This window comes from Calypte anna, chromosome Z (assembly GCF_003957555.1).
Source record: "Calypte anna isolate BGI_N300 chromosome Z, bCalAnn1_v1.p, whole genome shotgun sequence".
In the NCBI taxonomy this organism is placed as follows: Eukaryota; Metazoa; Chordata; class Aves; order Apodiformes; family Trochilidae; genus Calypte; species Calypte anna.
In genome coordinates, this window is record NC_044274.1 from 4255451 (window position 1) to 4271005 (window position 15555).

Below are 15555 nucleotides of genomic sequence, written 5' to 3' on the forward strand. Positions count from 1 at the left end.
GTCACAGGAATGTGTCCCGGTGGGATTTGAATGTCTCTAGGGAAGGAGACTCCACAACCACCCTGGGCAGCCTGGGCCAGGGCTCTGTCACCTTCACAGTGAAGAAAATTCTTCCTTATATTTATACAGAACCACCTGTGCTCCAGTTTATAACCATTGCCCCATGTCCTATTGTTGGTCACCCCTGGGCAAAGCTTGGCTTCATCCTCCTGGCTCTCTCTCTTTACATATTTTTAAACATCACTGAGCTCACCCTCATTCTCCTCTTCTCCAGAAGCTACAGAGCTCCTCAGCTCTCTCAGCCTTTCCTCACCAGGGAGATGTTCCACTCCCTTTCATCATGTTAGAGGTTCTGTGCTGGGCTCTTTCCTGTTGGATTGCTCTGTGCAGTTCCCTGTCCTTCTTGAACAGGGGGGAACTTTTTTTGCTGATACAACTTGTAGGAACATTGCTTGCTGTTCTTCATGGCCAAACACAGCTCCAGGTGGGCTTTTGCCTTCTTAGCCTCATCCCTGAACACCTGCTCAGTATCTCTTTATTTCTCCAGGTCCATTGTCCCTGCTGCCATATCTGTTATTTTCCCTTTTTCCATTTAAGTTTTGACAGGAGCCCTTTGTTCATCCATTCAGGCTTCCTGAAACTCTTGTGTGACTTCCTGCTCTTCAGAATGCACCTTTCTTGTGTGGAGGGGGTGGTCCTTGAAAACCAACAGATGCCTGCTCCATCTGTTGGCTCTATACAAACATGGACCTTTTGCAGGATGAGGAGATGGGGAGCAGAGAAGCAGTCAGAGACATGTAGTTGACTCAGACGTGGATTTGTGAGGGAAGGAAACTTGAATAATGCACGTGGGTGTTTGCTTAGCTTCAGCCTTCATCTTGTTGTGAAGCTTTGGACAGTCATAGATAGACTCATCGAATATCAAGTGGTTTGGGTGGGAAGGGGCTTTTCAAGGCCATCCAATCCTACCCCCCTGGAGTCAGCAGGGACATCAGAACTGGATCAGGCTGCTTACAGCCCATCATCACCTCTAAGTGTTGCAGCAGCAGTAGAAGGTGTTGGAAGGTTGGAGAAAAGGGGCTGCAGGGATCACCATCTAGTAGGCAGAAGTCAATGGAGCAGAAGAAGAATAGCAGGAGAGTGGACATGATTTCATGTAGGTCAGTGGAGTTCATGTTTCCTTCGCTTACTTTTAGGACTGGCAAATGTCCTGCCTTCCTTCATGCTCAGTAGAAGGTGGCCTAAGTTTCCTTGCCCCCACCAGCTATCATGCACCCTGGTGTCTTGCCTGTTGGGCAGCAATGGCACAAATCACCTCACAGTACACTACTTTCCACTCTGGAAGTGGTTTGTGTGACAGTGTACATAGTCAGCACTCTTAGTCCTTCATCACTGTTTAGAACACCCAGTCTAGAACACCCTCCTCCAAAGAGACACCCCTTAATGAGCTGCTGTTTTCTCACTGACTCTCACAGGTGGGGCATGATGGAGCTACCCCTGAGAGCTGTTGGCTTGTGGAAGAAATCAACATTGTTGTACCCACCAAAGGAGTCATGTATAACTTTGTCTGTAAGTGCTGGCTGGCCAGAGACAAAGGTGATGGACTCACCTCACGAATCCTCAACATCCTGGATGCAGACTGTGTTAATGTTGGCCTCAAGGTAGGCTCCAGGATCATCCTGTATCCTTTAGTTGTTGCACGGACTTACTATGCTAATACAGGTTGTGTGTCAGAAGGGCCACAAAAATTATGTGGGGGCTGAAGCACCTGTTCTGTGAGGAAAGGCTGAGAGAGTTGGGGTTGTTCAGCCTGGAGCAGAGAAAGCTCCAGGCAGATCTTGTTGTGGCCTTTCAGTTCTTCAAGTTGACCCATAAGAAAGATGGGGACAGAAGTTTAGCAGGGCCTGCATCAGTAGGATAAGGGGTCATGGGCTTAAGCTATAAGAGGGAAGATTCAGATTAGATACTATGAAGAATTTTTTTATGCTAAGGGTGGTGAGACCCTGGCCCAGGTTGCTCAGAGAGGTGGGAGATGCCCCATCCCTGGAACCATTCCAGGTCAGGTTGGATGGGGCTCTGAGCAACCTGATCCAGTTGGAGCTATCCCTGGGGTTGGACTGGATGGACTTGAGAGGTCCCCTCCCACCCAAACCATTATGTGATTCCATGACTTCTGCATGTGGTTTGACCTTTTTATTTGTGGGGGATTTCTCTGTCATTTCTTTAGCAAAACCTTTCGGAATAGTTTAGCACTGTTATTACCACCTAGAGCGCTCTCTAATAATGATGTCAAGGTGTAGGCAGGAGGACAGGATAGGGAAAAGCAGGTAGGATGCAGTTCATCAGCATGTCCTCATTTTGTCACTCCACCACCTGGTGCCCACAGAACTGCAAGGTGAACGCCTTGGTGGAGTCTAATGCCAGTGTATTTTGTTTGAGGAGATACTTCCAGCTCACTGAATTGGAGTCGTGGAGGTATTTTAATCTCTGTGTAGTGTGGCTACATATCAGCTTCTCTAATATGGGTTAGGGAAGCTGAATTCAATTAGAAACTAGTAAGAATTGGAAGCTGTTGAAATATGGAGATATTTGTAAGTCTGATCTTCTAAATGAATAACTGATTAAAGATGAATAAGCAATGAAAAAACTGTATAGTCTTTTCATCCATATATATGAAATTTGAAGCAATGTGCCCTATGCCATATTTCAACTGAGTACAAATTGGAAAGATGAGTTTTGCTGATTTTGTATGCAAGATTTAGAACAGAAATAACAGTCTGGATGAATGAGACAATAATGCTCTGTTTAATACCTGTCTGACAATTTAAAATCTCTATAGATGTATTACTATTTACAGTGAGGTTACACTTTCATAGTACATTAATTTTTTTTTTATGCTGCTCTTGATTCTTCTGCTAAGTATATTCTCCTGAAATCTTTCTTGTTCCCCAGACACAGGAAAATGTGATTGCATTTTTAGCATTTGTGAAGGTTTCAACAACTCAACACAGGTTTCAGGGGTAGAATTGACCTAAGAGGGGAAAAAAAATCAGTCTCTCTCAGACTGAATACCAAGGTTAAAATCTTATCTCTTAAAAACTTCCCATCAGTTATTTAACCTCCTGGATGAGGTTTCCAAATTCTTATCAGTGAGTTGATGGCTTGCCCATAAATTGAAGTGGACGTTAATGAAGACTTATGTTCAGTCTTCCTTTAAAAGCCCAATCCTGAATATGTATTTTCATAATCATGCCAGAAATAGACATATTTAAGTGGGTTTTTTTCTGTGAAAAGAAGAAACTTGCTGAAAGGTTTGAAGGCAACCAGGGGAGATGCTGGAGACATGAAATAAGAAATGTACATTTGACTTTCTGAGAAGTCTTCTAGTTGAGTGAGTCTGGGACCATTGCCTCGTAGTAGCTGTAGCTGTAGTGAGAAGCTGATTTTTTTTATTATTATTACTTTTTAAGGTCAAATAAGACTAATATCTTTGACAGCCTTGGGGAAGTTACTGCTCTTTTATTTTGATTTTGCTTGACTCTTGCACAGCCATGTGTAGCCCATTTCAATTTTATTATCTAGTTTTCTTGATATTCTTTCTTTGTATTTTTCCCCTACATAAAGTAACTAAGTAATATCCATCACAGTCATTAAAAGCCTTTAATGCATTTGTAGAAGAGCTTTTAATCTCTCACTTGTAGAAAATGTGGTGATCAGCTATGACGTAAGATGTGGGTAGGTGAATATGCAATGGACAGGTTACTCAGGACTGAAAAAACATGAAAAATAATTTTTTCCATACATTATTCCTTTGCAGTGTTTATTTATGTGGTAATCACAAGATAGGCCAATAAAATGTGCCTAGCAGTACAGTACTTTAAATGTATTTTTTTCCAGGGCTGTTTATTGGTATTCTTCCACTTCTTAAACCCAGACATCTTGTTACCATAGGTACAGTCTTGAAAGCATGTAAGTGGCCTAAAACTCTTAATGCCACTGACAGCCACTGGGATTTGCAGCTTTTGAAATACCTTACACTGAATCTTATTATTCACATGTCAGGAGAAGAGAACAAAGTCAGGCTAATAAGGTGAAAACGTCTCTTCAGAAATTGGCATACCTTTAATGTATGAGATCTGGCAGTGTGCATCTCGTTGGAAACAGCAGACCTGCATTTTTCTGCTGTGGAGACCACTGGGATAAAGACTTCAGAGCTATTAGCAATGTTGGGCTTAAAATTGTCCAGATAGACAGCAAAAACTTTTAGGGAAATATTTTGCAGTCAAAGCAAAGAAACAATTATGTCTTTGGGAAACATTTGGACTTAAAAAACCAAAACAAACAAACAAACAAACAAACAAACAAACAAAAAACCAGCAAAACAACAAACAAACAACAACAACAAACCACTCCAGAAAAAAAAAATCCCACAACAAAACAGCAAAAGTTCACTGCACTGAAGGGGTCTGGAGCACTGGGAGTTTGTTGGGAGGAGATGCCAGAACCAGGAGCTCCCCACACTGATGTGAGGGTTGTGACTCCTGTGAAGAAGCACTTCAGGGCTTTGTCCTTACCCAAGCATATGGTGGTCAAACTGAACGTGTCTCTCTGAGTCTATCTAGATGTAGAAAATCTGCAGAAAAAGTCAGAGGTGAGGCAGTGGGAGGTCCTGTAGTAACTTCCAATCCCTAACGTTGCCTCTTGGGAATGATGGTGTGGGGAGAAATGACAAAGCTGTGTTCTAACAATTTCTGGCTAAGTGGTAGACCTCTTGCAGAGCCTGTCTAGCATTTTGCCCAGGCTTTTGCGTGGGTTAAGAAGAGCTACTCACATGAGACCTTCTGGTTGTTTCACATCCTCACCAGATCCTCTACGAAGTCACAGTTGTGACTGGGGACACCGAAGGTGGTGGTACCGATGCCAGTATTTTCATGACCGTCTTTGGATCCAATGGCACCACTGAGGACATGCAGCTGGAAAAAAATGGAGACAGGTACAGACAGGTTGTTATTTTCATTGGTTAGAAGTGGAGTTGTAACAGATTCTGGTGTCAAGTTGAGAAGCACTTGGGGCTGTGATTCTGCTTCCAGAAACACAGATATAAATTCCCATTGACTTACTAGATTCTGAATCGGGCCCCTTGTAAGTGTTACTGTAGTGCATCTAGCAGAGTGGAGAAAAGGAGAGCACTGTGTAGCAAGGGAAACCATCCCTTGTCATTTGAAGGAGTTTTGCTCAGCCTGTTCCTTCAGTGGCTTTAGGGATAAGCACTGAGACCAAAAAAAACAATGAACTGTGAAGTCTTGCACCAGCTCCAAGAGGAAGCGTGGGTGGACACTGCATGAAAACCACAGGTGAGATTTCTGCAAAATGCATATTTTGTGAAAAAAAAGAATAATACAAATAAACAATTTAAATTAAACATTACTTAATGGGAGTGCATGAGTATCATGAAAGGAAGGCAAACCAATGTCCTCATACATGCCTTGGGATGTGTCTGTGATCCCATCAGTGCCACCTCCCCTCCATTTTTTTTGCTGGCCGTATGTCAGATCTCGTGGTCCAGAAGCTGTGTGAAAGATGCCAGGGTCTGAGTTGGTAAGATGAGGACTCTGATGAGAAGTGAGCTTCTTGGGTTGGGCTCTGTGCCACCTCAATGTAACTGGGTGGTTTTGGAACCCGAGCTGGCAGCTGACACAAAAGGCATGTGTGATTACACCTCTGTGCCCAGATGTGGCCTCATGATGAGGAGAGAGGGAAATGGGCTGTGAGCTGTGTTTAGCTGAAAAGGTGAAATCTTGTGTTTTCTTCAGCAGAGGCAGCTACATTGTAATCCTAATCTGACACCAGCACTTCCCTAAACCAAAAAAAAACCCCACATTCACCTGATCTGTTCCCTCAAGCTTTCCTTTTTCTTTTTAGCATCTTCTGACACTGAAAAGTTCAGCAGAAACAAATATGTCACTAACCGGCTTTCAGAGATAAGCTTCATCAGCCTTAAATTCAATTAACTGGCTACCTCTGATCTTATTCAGCAAAGCATCTGCAGAGCATCTGGAGGGCTGGAGTGCTGGGCCATAGTTTGAACTTGGCTTGATGAGATGATGGACTCTTCCACCAGCCTCCTGGCAATGCAGTTCCTCTGCTGCAGCTTTGAGTGTCAAGTGTGTGCTGGATAAGTGAGGATAAAGCTCCCTGCATAGGGGTGTTTGTTCAGGGGATGCTTTACTTGCAGCTGTCATTAGCAGAGTGGGTGCATCAAAGCTTGAAACTTTCATGTGTTTACTTAGTAACAGGCACAAGCCTTGTTTTCTGTGGGAAAACAAAACAAAATAAAGCAATAAAAAAAAAATTGTAGCAGAGGTGCTGCTGACTAAACTCTCCATGAGAAGAGAGATGTAGGTCTTGGCCTTGCTCCACTTCACAGGGACATCCAACATGTGAGGCAATGGGCTTGGGTTACAGATATGTAATGTCCCCTTCCAAGACACCAGGTAATCCTGAACTGGCCTTTCTCCCACTGTTTTAAGACTGACGTGCACTTCTAGTAGGTGGGAAAGTGCACAGGGACTGTTTGGTTTTCAAAACAAGGCCAGATTCACATCAGGGTACATCAACAAAGAAATATCTAAAAGACAGCCAAGCAGCTCCAGCTCCTCAAGAGAAGGACTGCAATTCTGCTCCAGCTGGCCAGGCAAGTGATATCCCTAAACTCTGAGGCTTATGAAAACCCATTGCATTTTTCTATATGGTAGGATGGATAATCTCTTCCATAAAGATATGAAATTGCAGTAACAGATGGGAGAGGCACACACTTTGTGTATTAGTAGTTGCTTGGGTTGCCTTCTGCCAGTAGAGGGTCTACAAAGTGTGATGAAAACTCATTGGGGCTTTATAAAGAACCAGGACATGTAAAACACAGCTGCTAACATGTTAATTCCCCAAGATACTGTGATGTCCTTTGGGGGTGTGCTGGAACATCTCCTCTCCATGGAGGCTCTCTGTATCACGCCTCCAGCTGGAAAGAGCTCTCATCATCTCATTAACACTCTTTTCAGAGGACATGCATGTCCCAGACACTCCTACTGCCTGTTTTTACTCCACTAGCATGGTTTTTCATCCAGCTGCTAACAAGGCTTCCCTGTCTCTTTTTTTACATGGAAATCTCACCAGCCTGTGCACCAGCAACACAGAGGGATGGGTGAGAGCCACTGCAACCCAGTGGTAGAAGGCACTTCATCTTTATGAGGGACATCCAGTCTCAATTCACCCACAGCATCTTAGTGCATTATGAGGAATTGCCAGTCTAACCTGCTGCAGATTTAAGGCAATTCCAGCTACATTATTGTTATTGCCAAGACCTCTGGGCATTAGAAATATTTATAAGTGCAGGCATGGGCAGGAAAGCTTAGTGAAATCCCTCAGATAAATGCTTCCGTGTCCTGGAAAAGAAATAGAATCAGTCAGCTTGTCTGGGTGCTTCTTTGCTTCTCAATTTTCTTCAGGCTCATGGTCATATAATTTAGGGATTCAAAAGAGCTCTTGGATCCCCCAGTTTACCACTTTAGCAATTGCTTCCCTTCAGTACAATGACTTCTTGGAAGCAGCAGGTGAGTATCAGCCTGCATTTACTGGAGAAAAATAATGGTTTGTTTTGCTGACTGACTGTTCAGCTGAGAGTTGCTCAGCCTGGGAAGGAGCAGAGTGAAAGCTTTTTATGCAGCTTTGTAAGTAATAGTGGTTTATTACTTACTTTGTCAGTAATAGTGGCCATCAGATCATGGGATAATTCAAGCTGGATGGGTCACACCTTCTTCTTAAATAGAAGTGGAAATCAACCCAGCCCAGGCACAAAAGCACATTCTCTTTCTCACACTGAGTCAGTCTGTCTTGGTATCTGGTACCACAGAAAAACAAATAACAAGAGAGGGGAGCTTTTCAAAGAGCAAACATAACCCTCAATAATTAGAAATGGACTGGGACCAAAGCACCCTATGCAAATGCCCCTGGGAGTGCAAGGAAAGCAAAACCTGGATGAAAACTGAGAGGCTTGAGCCAACCCCTATTGCTAATATCTGCAGCTATGCAGACTCAGATAATGGTATGAGGATAATCACAGTCATGCTGTAGGGTGTAATCTGAGCAGAGGTTGGTAAAGAAACGTGGTTTTTCCTCCATATCCTGTCATTGAACAACTGTAGGAGGCTACATCCATTTCCAGGAATGTGAGACTTCTTAATTATGGATTATCTATATTCTGGTATTGCCCACAGTTTGCAGAACTCTCTTTAAGCCTCTCAGCAGGCTGAGGTAACTCACTCACAAGGAGTTGGCATGAGGGAGGATTCTCAGCAGCAGAGAGGTCCTGGTGACACCTGTAGACCATCCCCACCTGAGATAGATCCCCCTGGATTTGGCTGCCCTTCTAGTTAGCAAGGGACAGATTTCCACCTCCCAGCCCATGACAGGTCTTCCAGAATATTTTCTGGAGCAAACCTAGAAGACACACCTACTCTGAACAAATTAACACAGAGCCTGAGGCAGCAATGGCACTGGATCAAGGCTTTCTTCCTAGCACCATTGATGCTAAGAGAGAGGCAAGGTAGCTGTCACCCTAGCCAGTGCTAAATCTTCTTCAAGGAGCATATGCCAGTTTTTCTCCTTTTCCAGCTTTCTGCTGATTTATGTGTATGAGCAGTTTCTACACACCCCTGTGCCTATACAGAGCAGCCAAACGTAGGGTAAGATCTTTCAGGCGATGTTAGAGAAACCAGTGCTGGTTCTTAGAGCTAGTTTGCAAATCCCAAATCCCCAAATTGAGGAGGGGGATGTGGGATGGTTGGCTTTGGCTTATTTCTAACACAATGTCTCTTTTCCTACTTCACTCAGGCACTGGGCTCTGACTTGTGATCTGTCTTCTGTGTTTAGCTGAGCTTCAGAAACTGTTCAGATACTACAGTAAATGTGCTACTTCTTAGCAGAAGGAGATGAAGCAAAAATTGCTTTGCCTTCTAGTGGGCTAAGGGCTAAGGCAGGTGGAAGGTGATGTGCATGAGCCTGGCTGTGGAGTCTCTCTTGTTTCTGGTTTCAAACAGGGTGATGGTGTACGCTGAGGGCTGCCTGGAATGACTCCAGCTGCCCCATATGGGCTGGATTTTCCAGGGGAGGAGGAATCCCTCTCAAATCTGAGCTGAGGTGTTTTGCCAAAAAAAAAAAAAAAACAACACAGCAGCTGGTGGCTGCCAGGCAGAAAAGCTCAAGTGCATTAAAGGGCAACCCATAAACTTTTCATTTAGTTGCAGCCTGGGCAGGGGACCCAGGTGCAACGATGCTACAAAGCAGTGAAGAAACTTCCTTGCTCCTTCAACCCCTGCAGGTTTGAGAGAGGCCAAGAGGACAGTTTTATTATGGAGATTGCTGACATTGCACCCCTCAGGAAGATGAGGATCCGGACAGACGGAAAGGGGACTCGCCCTCACTGGTTCCTGGAAAAGGTAATGCACTCCATACCATGTGGCTCTTTCCAATGTGTTTGTGCCTCAAGCCTTGAGAAAGAGGAGAAAGGCAGCAAGTGGCTCACTTTTATTCATTTCCTACATTTTCACATTTATTTTCTCATTATTTAAACTTTTATTGTTTTTTCACTCTGGGAATGGAGTCAAAAAGAAGTGAAGAAAGGCAAAAGCTGTGTTGCAAACCTTCACAACAGACTCTCCTGTTAGATCTTGTTCTCCCTCCCTGCAAAAGAACCATAGCTTGCCACCAGGGCACTCGCAGTATTTTTTGGTCCCCAGTATGTACCCTCAGCTCCTGGAGAGCTCTGCCCTGCTCTGACCCCATGGGTAAGTCAGTCCCCATCTGCCAGGCAAGGACAGACAGAATTTTCAAATAATCCATCCTTTCAGGAGGGGGTAAGCATCATCAGGTGAAGCATCCCATCTCTCCCCTTCCCTTCTCCCTCTAGTACAGAGGCAGAGTTCTTTCTTTTCTTGTTCATACAAGTTATGGTGTCATCTACTCCTTGCATTTTGACTGGAGTGAAATGGCTCCCACTGCTACTGTTGATTGTGTTTTTCCCTGGTGCCCTGTCTTGTATAAAAGCACAGTGCTTGCTTGCTTTTATGCTTGCTTGCCTTCTCTACCAAACCACCAGATACTTGTAAAGATGACTTATATTTGGCCAGTTATGGCCAGTTATATTTGGCCATACTTTGCTTCTTATGGGTCCCTTACAATCATATTTCTAAGATAAAGATGGGGTGATGTGCTGATTCCACCTCATCAGATGTCATTAAGGGAGGAACACATCTCTGCTGCTTTTATTTAGCATGGGTTTTTTTTCTGGAGTAGATGTCCTCTATTTCTGTATCTTGACTTTTTTATGAGACTAAGCTCAGACCCTATGGTCAGAAAGCATAGTGCATGATTCGGGGTGGGTTTTACCCTTTAATCCTTTTCAATGACTCTGAAGCTCTCCTTCATTTTCTCATCAATAATGAGTTCCTAAGCACTGGCCCTGGGTGGCCACCAGTTTGCAGTCAAGTGATGAACTGTTCTTCAGCTGCCATAGCACCACCTAGAAAGAATTTCAGTAGTGCAATACCTTTTTGCACTTCAGAATTGCCACTTCTAACTCTTTTCTCAGTGACTCTCATGCAGCTTTCCAAAGCATCAGCCCTCCAGCATGTGTCATCAGAATATATGCCACAGACATAATTTTTTTCTCTCTGTGCCCAAAGAATAACTCAATCTGCTCCCTGATTTGATTCAGTCATCTTGGTCAAACTCCCTTTGCCAGTTCCCCAGTGCCTTCCCCTGGGTTCTACAAATCATGTTCATATGAAATAAAGTCAAATAAAATCTGCTCATCCAGAAACATTCCAGATCTTCCAGCCATGAATTAGCAATAGCTCAAAGGCAAGGGACAGTGGCATCTTCAGTGACAGGCATCACCTTCCCACCTTCCTGTTGCCACCTCTGTCCATTTGTCAAGACAGCTGTCCTGTCCCTCTGTCCCACCCAAAGCAAGGTTTTCCTGGAGAGGTGGGCAAAAAGACCTCTCATTTGGACCCAAGAAGGTGGATTTATAACCCTCTCAGACCTCTACAGAAGCAGCAGGCAGACTGTGCACACAATTCTTTGAGACCAGGATTTTAGCAGCTTTTGAAAATTGCACCCAGGGTTTCTATTTTTCTTAGAGAGGATGGGTGGGGGAGGGAGTGTGTGTGTCTTCCAGCTCCAGAGATAGCAGAGAACTTTATTTATTAGTTTTCTTTCCCACCTTCCCTGTAAACATAATGATCGCATTCCTGGGCAGAGAGTGAGTGGTCAGGAAGAGGAGGGAAGGATTTGTGTTCTCTGATTTGTATTCCAGCCCTGGAAACTTATGTAGCCTGGTGTGACATGAAAACTGATCTGAGCCCATTTCCATTTCTGTCAAAAGTGCATATTAAAATGGCATAATGAAATACTTGTGGGGGTAGTGCTAAACTCTCAGACAGATGGTTCACAGTTAGTGCTAACTAGCACACTGAAATGAGAAGCTAGATAAAGCCATCAAGCCCGTAATTAACCATTTGTTGCTCCATTTCTCTGCAGGATATTCTCAGTGTTCTTGCTCTATTGAAATGACAATAAATGATCTTTCTAATTCTCCTTGGTCTTTTTGTAAACTGTTGCTGGTCATAATTTATACTGCTTCTAGTTTGCCAGAAATAGAAGTGTATAAATACCAATTAAAATGCATGAATTATCAATGATGTTGTACACAGGCAAAAGATTCCATTTACTAGCAGGAAGTAGTCTCTCTTTCTCTCTCTTTTTTCTCTTTCTTTCTTTCTTTTTTTTTTTTTTTTTTTGTTTTTTCTCTGTTTCTGTTTAGATAAACTATACTGAAGTTTCATTCAGAATCCAGAATCACAGCAAAGTAATGAATTGAGTGACAAAGACTCAAACTGCACCAAAAGTGGCAAAAAGATTTAAACACCAATACCTCTAGAGGGAAAAAAAATGATAAGTGGTATGTTGGGTCTGAATGAGCATCCCTGATCATTGCTATGCACAGGAAGACACAACAAAAATGTCTCTAAAGCTGAGCAACACTTTCTGATGTCACCATTGCTGGGAGAGACAGAGTTTGGATATTTTCCTCTGACCTCATGACGAACCTCATGTTGTTCCTCATCAAACTACCACGATACTTCTGAAAGATCAGAGAGTAGAATCATAGAATCCATAGAATCCAAACCATGGTTTAGATGGGAAGGGACCTTGCAGGACCATCCAGTCCAACCCCTGCAGTCAGCAGGGACATCAGAACTGCATCAGGTTACTCAGAGTCCCATCCTACCTGACCTGGAATGGTTCCTGGGATGGGGCATCTCCCACCTCTCTGGGCACCCTGGGCCAGGGTCTCACCACCCTCAGCATAAAAAATTTGTCACTTCTAACTAAGAAACTTATCTAAATCAATCCAATGGTCACTTCTAACCAATCCAATTTGTCACTTCTAGCTAAGAAACTTACCTAAACCAAACCATCCTGGGATGGACAGTTCATTAGTCCATATAATGATTTCACGGGCTGCCCAGTGTCTTAGGTATGAAGTTGGAAAACCAGAAATAAAAAGGGATGAGGGCTTTCTGATTGGAATAACAGGAGTTGTAAAACTGCTGGATTCTGCTGAGTGGCTTCCCTCAGAATTTTAATATTACTTTGTGCTGTGAAAGGCAGACAGATAAGAAGCTCTCTTAATGAAGCACTAATTGCATTTCATTCAAACGTCACAAATAATCCTGAATGTGGGACTTATTTTGTATTCAGTTCTTTTTCATCTATATAAAGGATATTTGAAGAGAAAATTTGAAATAATTTGTTACAGATGAAATGTCAGTGGGGTGAGAGCCCCTGCAGAACATGTTTTACACTGCAACCTCAAGGAGGCTGGGATGGGGTAAATAAAATGGTTGGAATGTGCCAAAAACTTTTCTGTTGCAGAACACAGGGAACAATTAATTTCAGGCTGCAGATATAAAGTTCCTGTCAGCTATGAATTTTCAACATTATATTCATATTTACTGTACATGTTTTTCATTTCCATAGGTGTGCTACAGTTCTACAGTTAAAACCTGTGCATGGCTGGTGATAATATCTGAGCTTAAAAGCACACAGGATGCCCACACCAAATCCTAGGTATCCTAAAAGGTAGTGTAGGTGCAATGTAAAGCAGCAGTCTCATTGCCAAGCTGTAGCTAATTTTTCTGAGAGGAAAAAAAATTTTAAAAAAGACAAAAAAAAATTAAAGTGGCCTCAGCTCAGCTCCCTGAGATGACTTTCTTGACCCAGATGACCCAAACCAAAATCTGGCATCATCCTGTGTGTGTGTAACACCCACAAACACCTCCTCGTAGGATTTTGTACTATTTTAGTCATTGAGAAAGCTACAACCAACTTTCAGCTCTTCCACTGAATGATTCAGGCCTCTCAGTAGTCAGCAAAGAGAAAGATCTGAGGGAGGAGGGATTGGCACCTTGAGTGGCTGCCCAGAATTTTGGGGGATTTGCTGCTGCCCTGGTGATCCCCAGCTCCAACCATTGACCACAGGAAGAGCCAACACCATCTGCTTGGGATGGATCCCTGGCATTTAGCTCTTCAAACTAGATAAGGCAAGCAAGGTACCCACTTGGTCACTGATCAGTCAGCCTGCAAGGAGTTTCCTGGTACCACCACATTCTTTGCTGTGCTCTCATCTGAGCCAACGAAGCTTGTAAAATTCTTCCTAGAATGGTTTGGATTGGAAGGTAGGACCTTAAAGGTCATTTAGTTCCAACCCCCCTCTGTCATGGTCAGGGACACCTCCAACTAACCCAGGCTGATCCATCCAACTTGGGCTTGAACACTGCCAGGGATGAGGGCAGCCACAGCTCCTCTGGGAAACTTTTTCCTGGGTTTCACCACCCTCACAACAAAGAATTTCTTCCTAAATACCTAATTTAAACCTTTAGTCCTTCGGTTTGAAACCCTTCCCCCTCCTCCCATCACTCCATGTTCTCATCCCAAGTCCCTCCCCAGCTTTCCTGGAGCCCCTTCAGGCACTGGAAGGTGCTCTAAGGTCTCCCTGCAGCCTTCTCTTCTCCAACCTCAACAACCCCAACTCTCTCAGCCTGGCTCCAGAGCTGCTCCAGCCCTCCCAGCAGCTCCAGGGCCTCCTCTGGACTCACTCCAACAGCTCCATCTCCTTCTGGGCTTGGGGACCCCAGAACTGGACCCAGCACCCCAGGGGGGTCTCCCCAGAGTGGAGCAGAGGGGGACAATCCCCTCCCTGGCCCTGCTGGGGATGCAGCCCAGGACAGGGCTGGTTTCTGGGCTTTCAGGACACCTTGCCAGCTCATGTCTGCTCCTCATCAGTGCCACCCCAGAAGGAGAAATCAGAGGCTGCTTGCTCCCTCTGTGCTGGCTGCTCACACCAGCTGCACACAGATGAAATCAGTCATCCGAGTTGAGAGGCTGGGGATGGAAAGAGAGGGTGTTTGGCTCTGGGGGTCTTGGTAGACAGACAATTTTTTCCTGGATAGTACCTGGAGACCAGGGCATGGTCTGGCTATTTGTGAGAGGTCTGATCTTCTTGTCTGCAAGTGCACTCCAGCTGGCAGCTCTAATCTTCTTCTACCCCCTGTTGCTTTGGTGACATTTCCCTGAAAGCTTTTCTCAGGGCAGTTTGCTACTAACAGTGTCATTGCCATTCCTGAGCAGGGTAGAGTGGGCTGAACCTTTTACAGCAAAGAGTATGAGAAGCAACAAAACAAAAAAACAAAAAATAAAACAAAAAACCAAAACCAAACCAACCAAACAAAGAAACAAACAAACAAAAAAACCAAACCAAAAACCCCATTTTCAGTCAACCTGGGGTTACTCCTGATTCAAATTTGCAAATAATAGCCAAAGAAAAGTTTCTGGAGTGGATTGCTCTAGAATGTAGATGTTGTCATCACTCACACAATCTTTGAGAGAGATTTCCTTGTGGTCTGTGCCCCAGCTGGTGTGGTGGAGACCTGATTTATGCTTGGTTCAAAGCAAAGGTTTGTTTCAACATCTCTTGACTCATAAAGCATATTTTTGGTTTGGTTTCTTCTGGGGTTTGGTTTTGGGTTTTTTTGGGTTGGTTTTTTTGGTGGTTTGGTTTTTTTTTGGTTTTTTTGGGGTTTTTTTGAGAATAAATAACTCTGTGACCAGCTGTGAATAAGCAGCTTTTCAGAAAACTGGGACAGCTTCAGCAGCCCAAAATGTCCTGTACCTCTGGGATGAAGGTGCTGTCACACAGATCCCTGTTTAACATCAGGCAGAGAGAAAAGCCCAGATGAGTGCCCTACACACAGAGCTGTACAATGCACAAATATCACAGCTATTGCTGCAGATTCGTGTAGCTGCTGCTCTCTTTACAGTGGCTTTTTATAACCTAGAGAAATGTTCTTCTTTTGAACTGCTAAAGGCTACAGAAGAGCTTGGTTGGGGTCAGCAAAAGTGCATGGACTGGGATGGAGGCAGTTTGAGGACAGA

The 15555-nt window shown here is 43.9% G+C and overlaps 1 protein-coding gene across 1 annotated transcript in view; it reads left to right on the forward strand.

The window, feature by feature from the left end:
- Window positions 1-15555, forward strand: part of LOXHD1 (lipoxygenase homology domains 1) — a 133062-nt gene that overhangs the window by 89647 nt on the left and 27860 nt on the right. The window contains exons 33-35 of the mRNA XM_030466835.1: window positions 1476-1661; window positions 4866-4993; window positions 9377-9494. Of these exons, the coding sequence (XP_030322695.1) occupies window positions 1476-1661; window positions 4866-4993; window positions 9377-9494 (432 nt within the window). The remainder of the gene's footprint in view (window positions 1-1475; window positions 1662-4865; window positions 4994-9376; window positions 9495-15555) is intronic.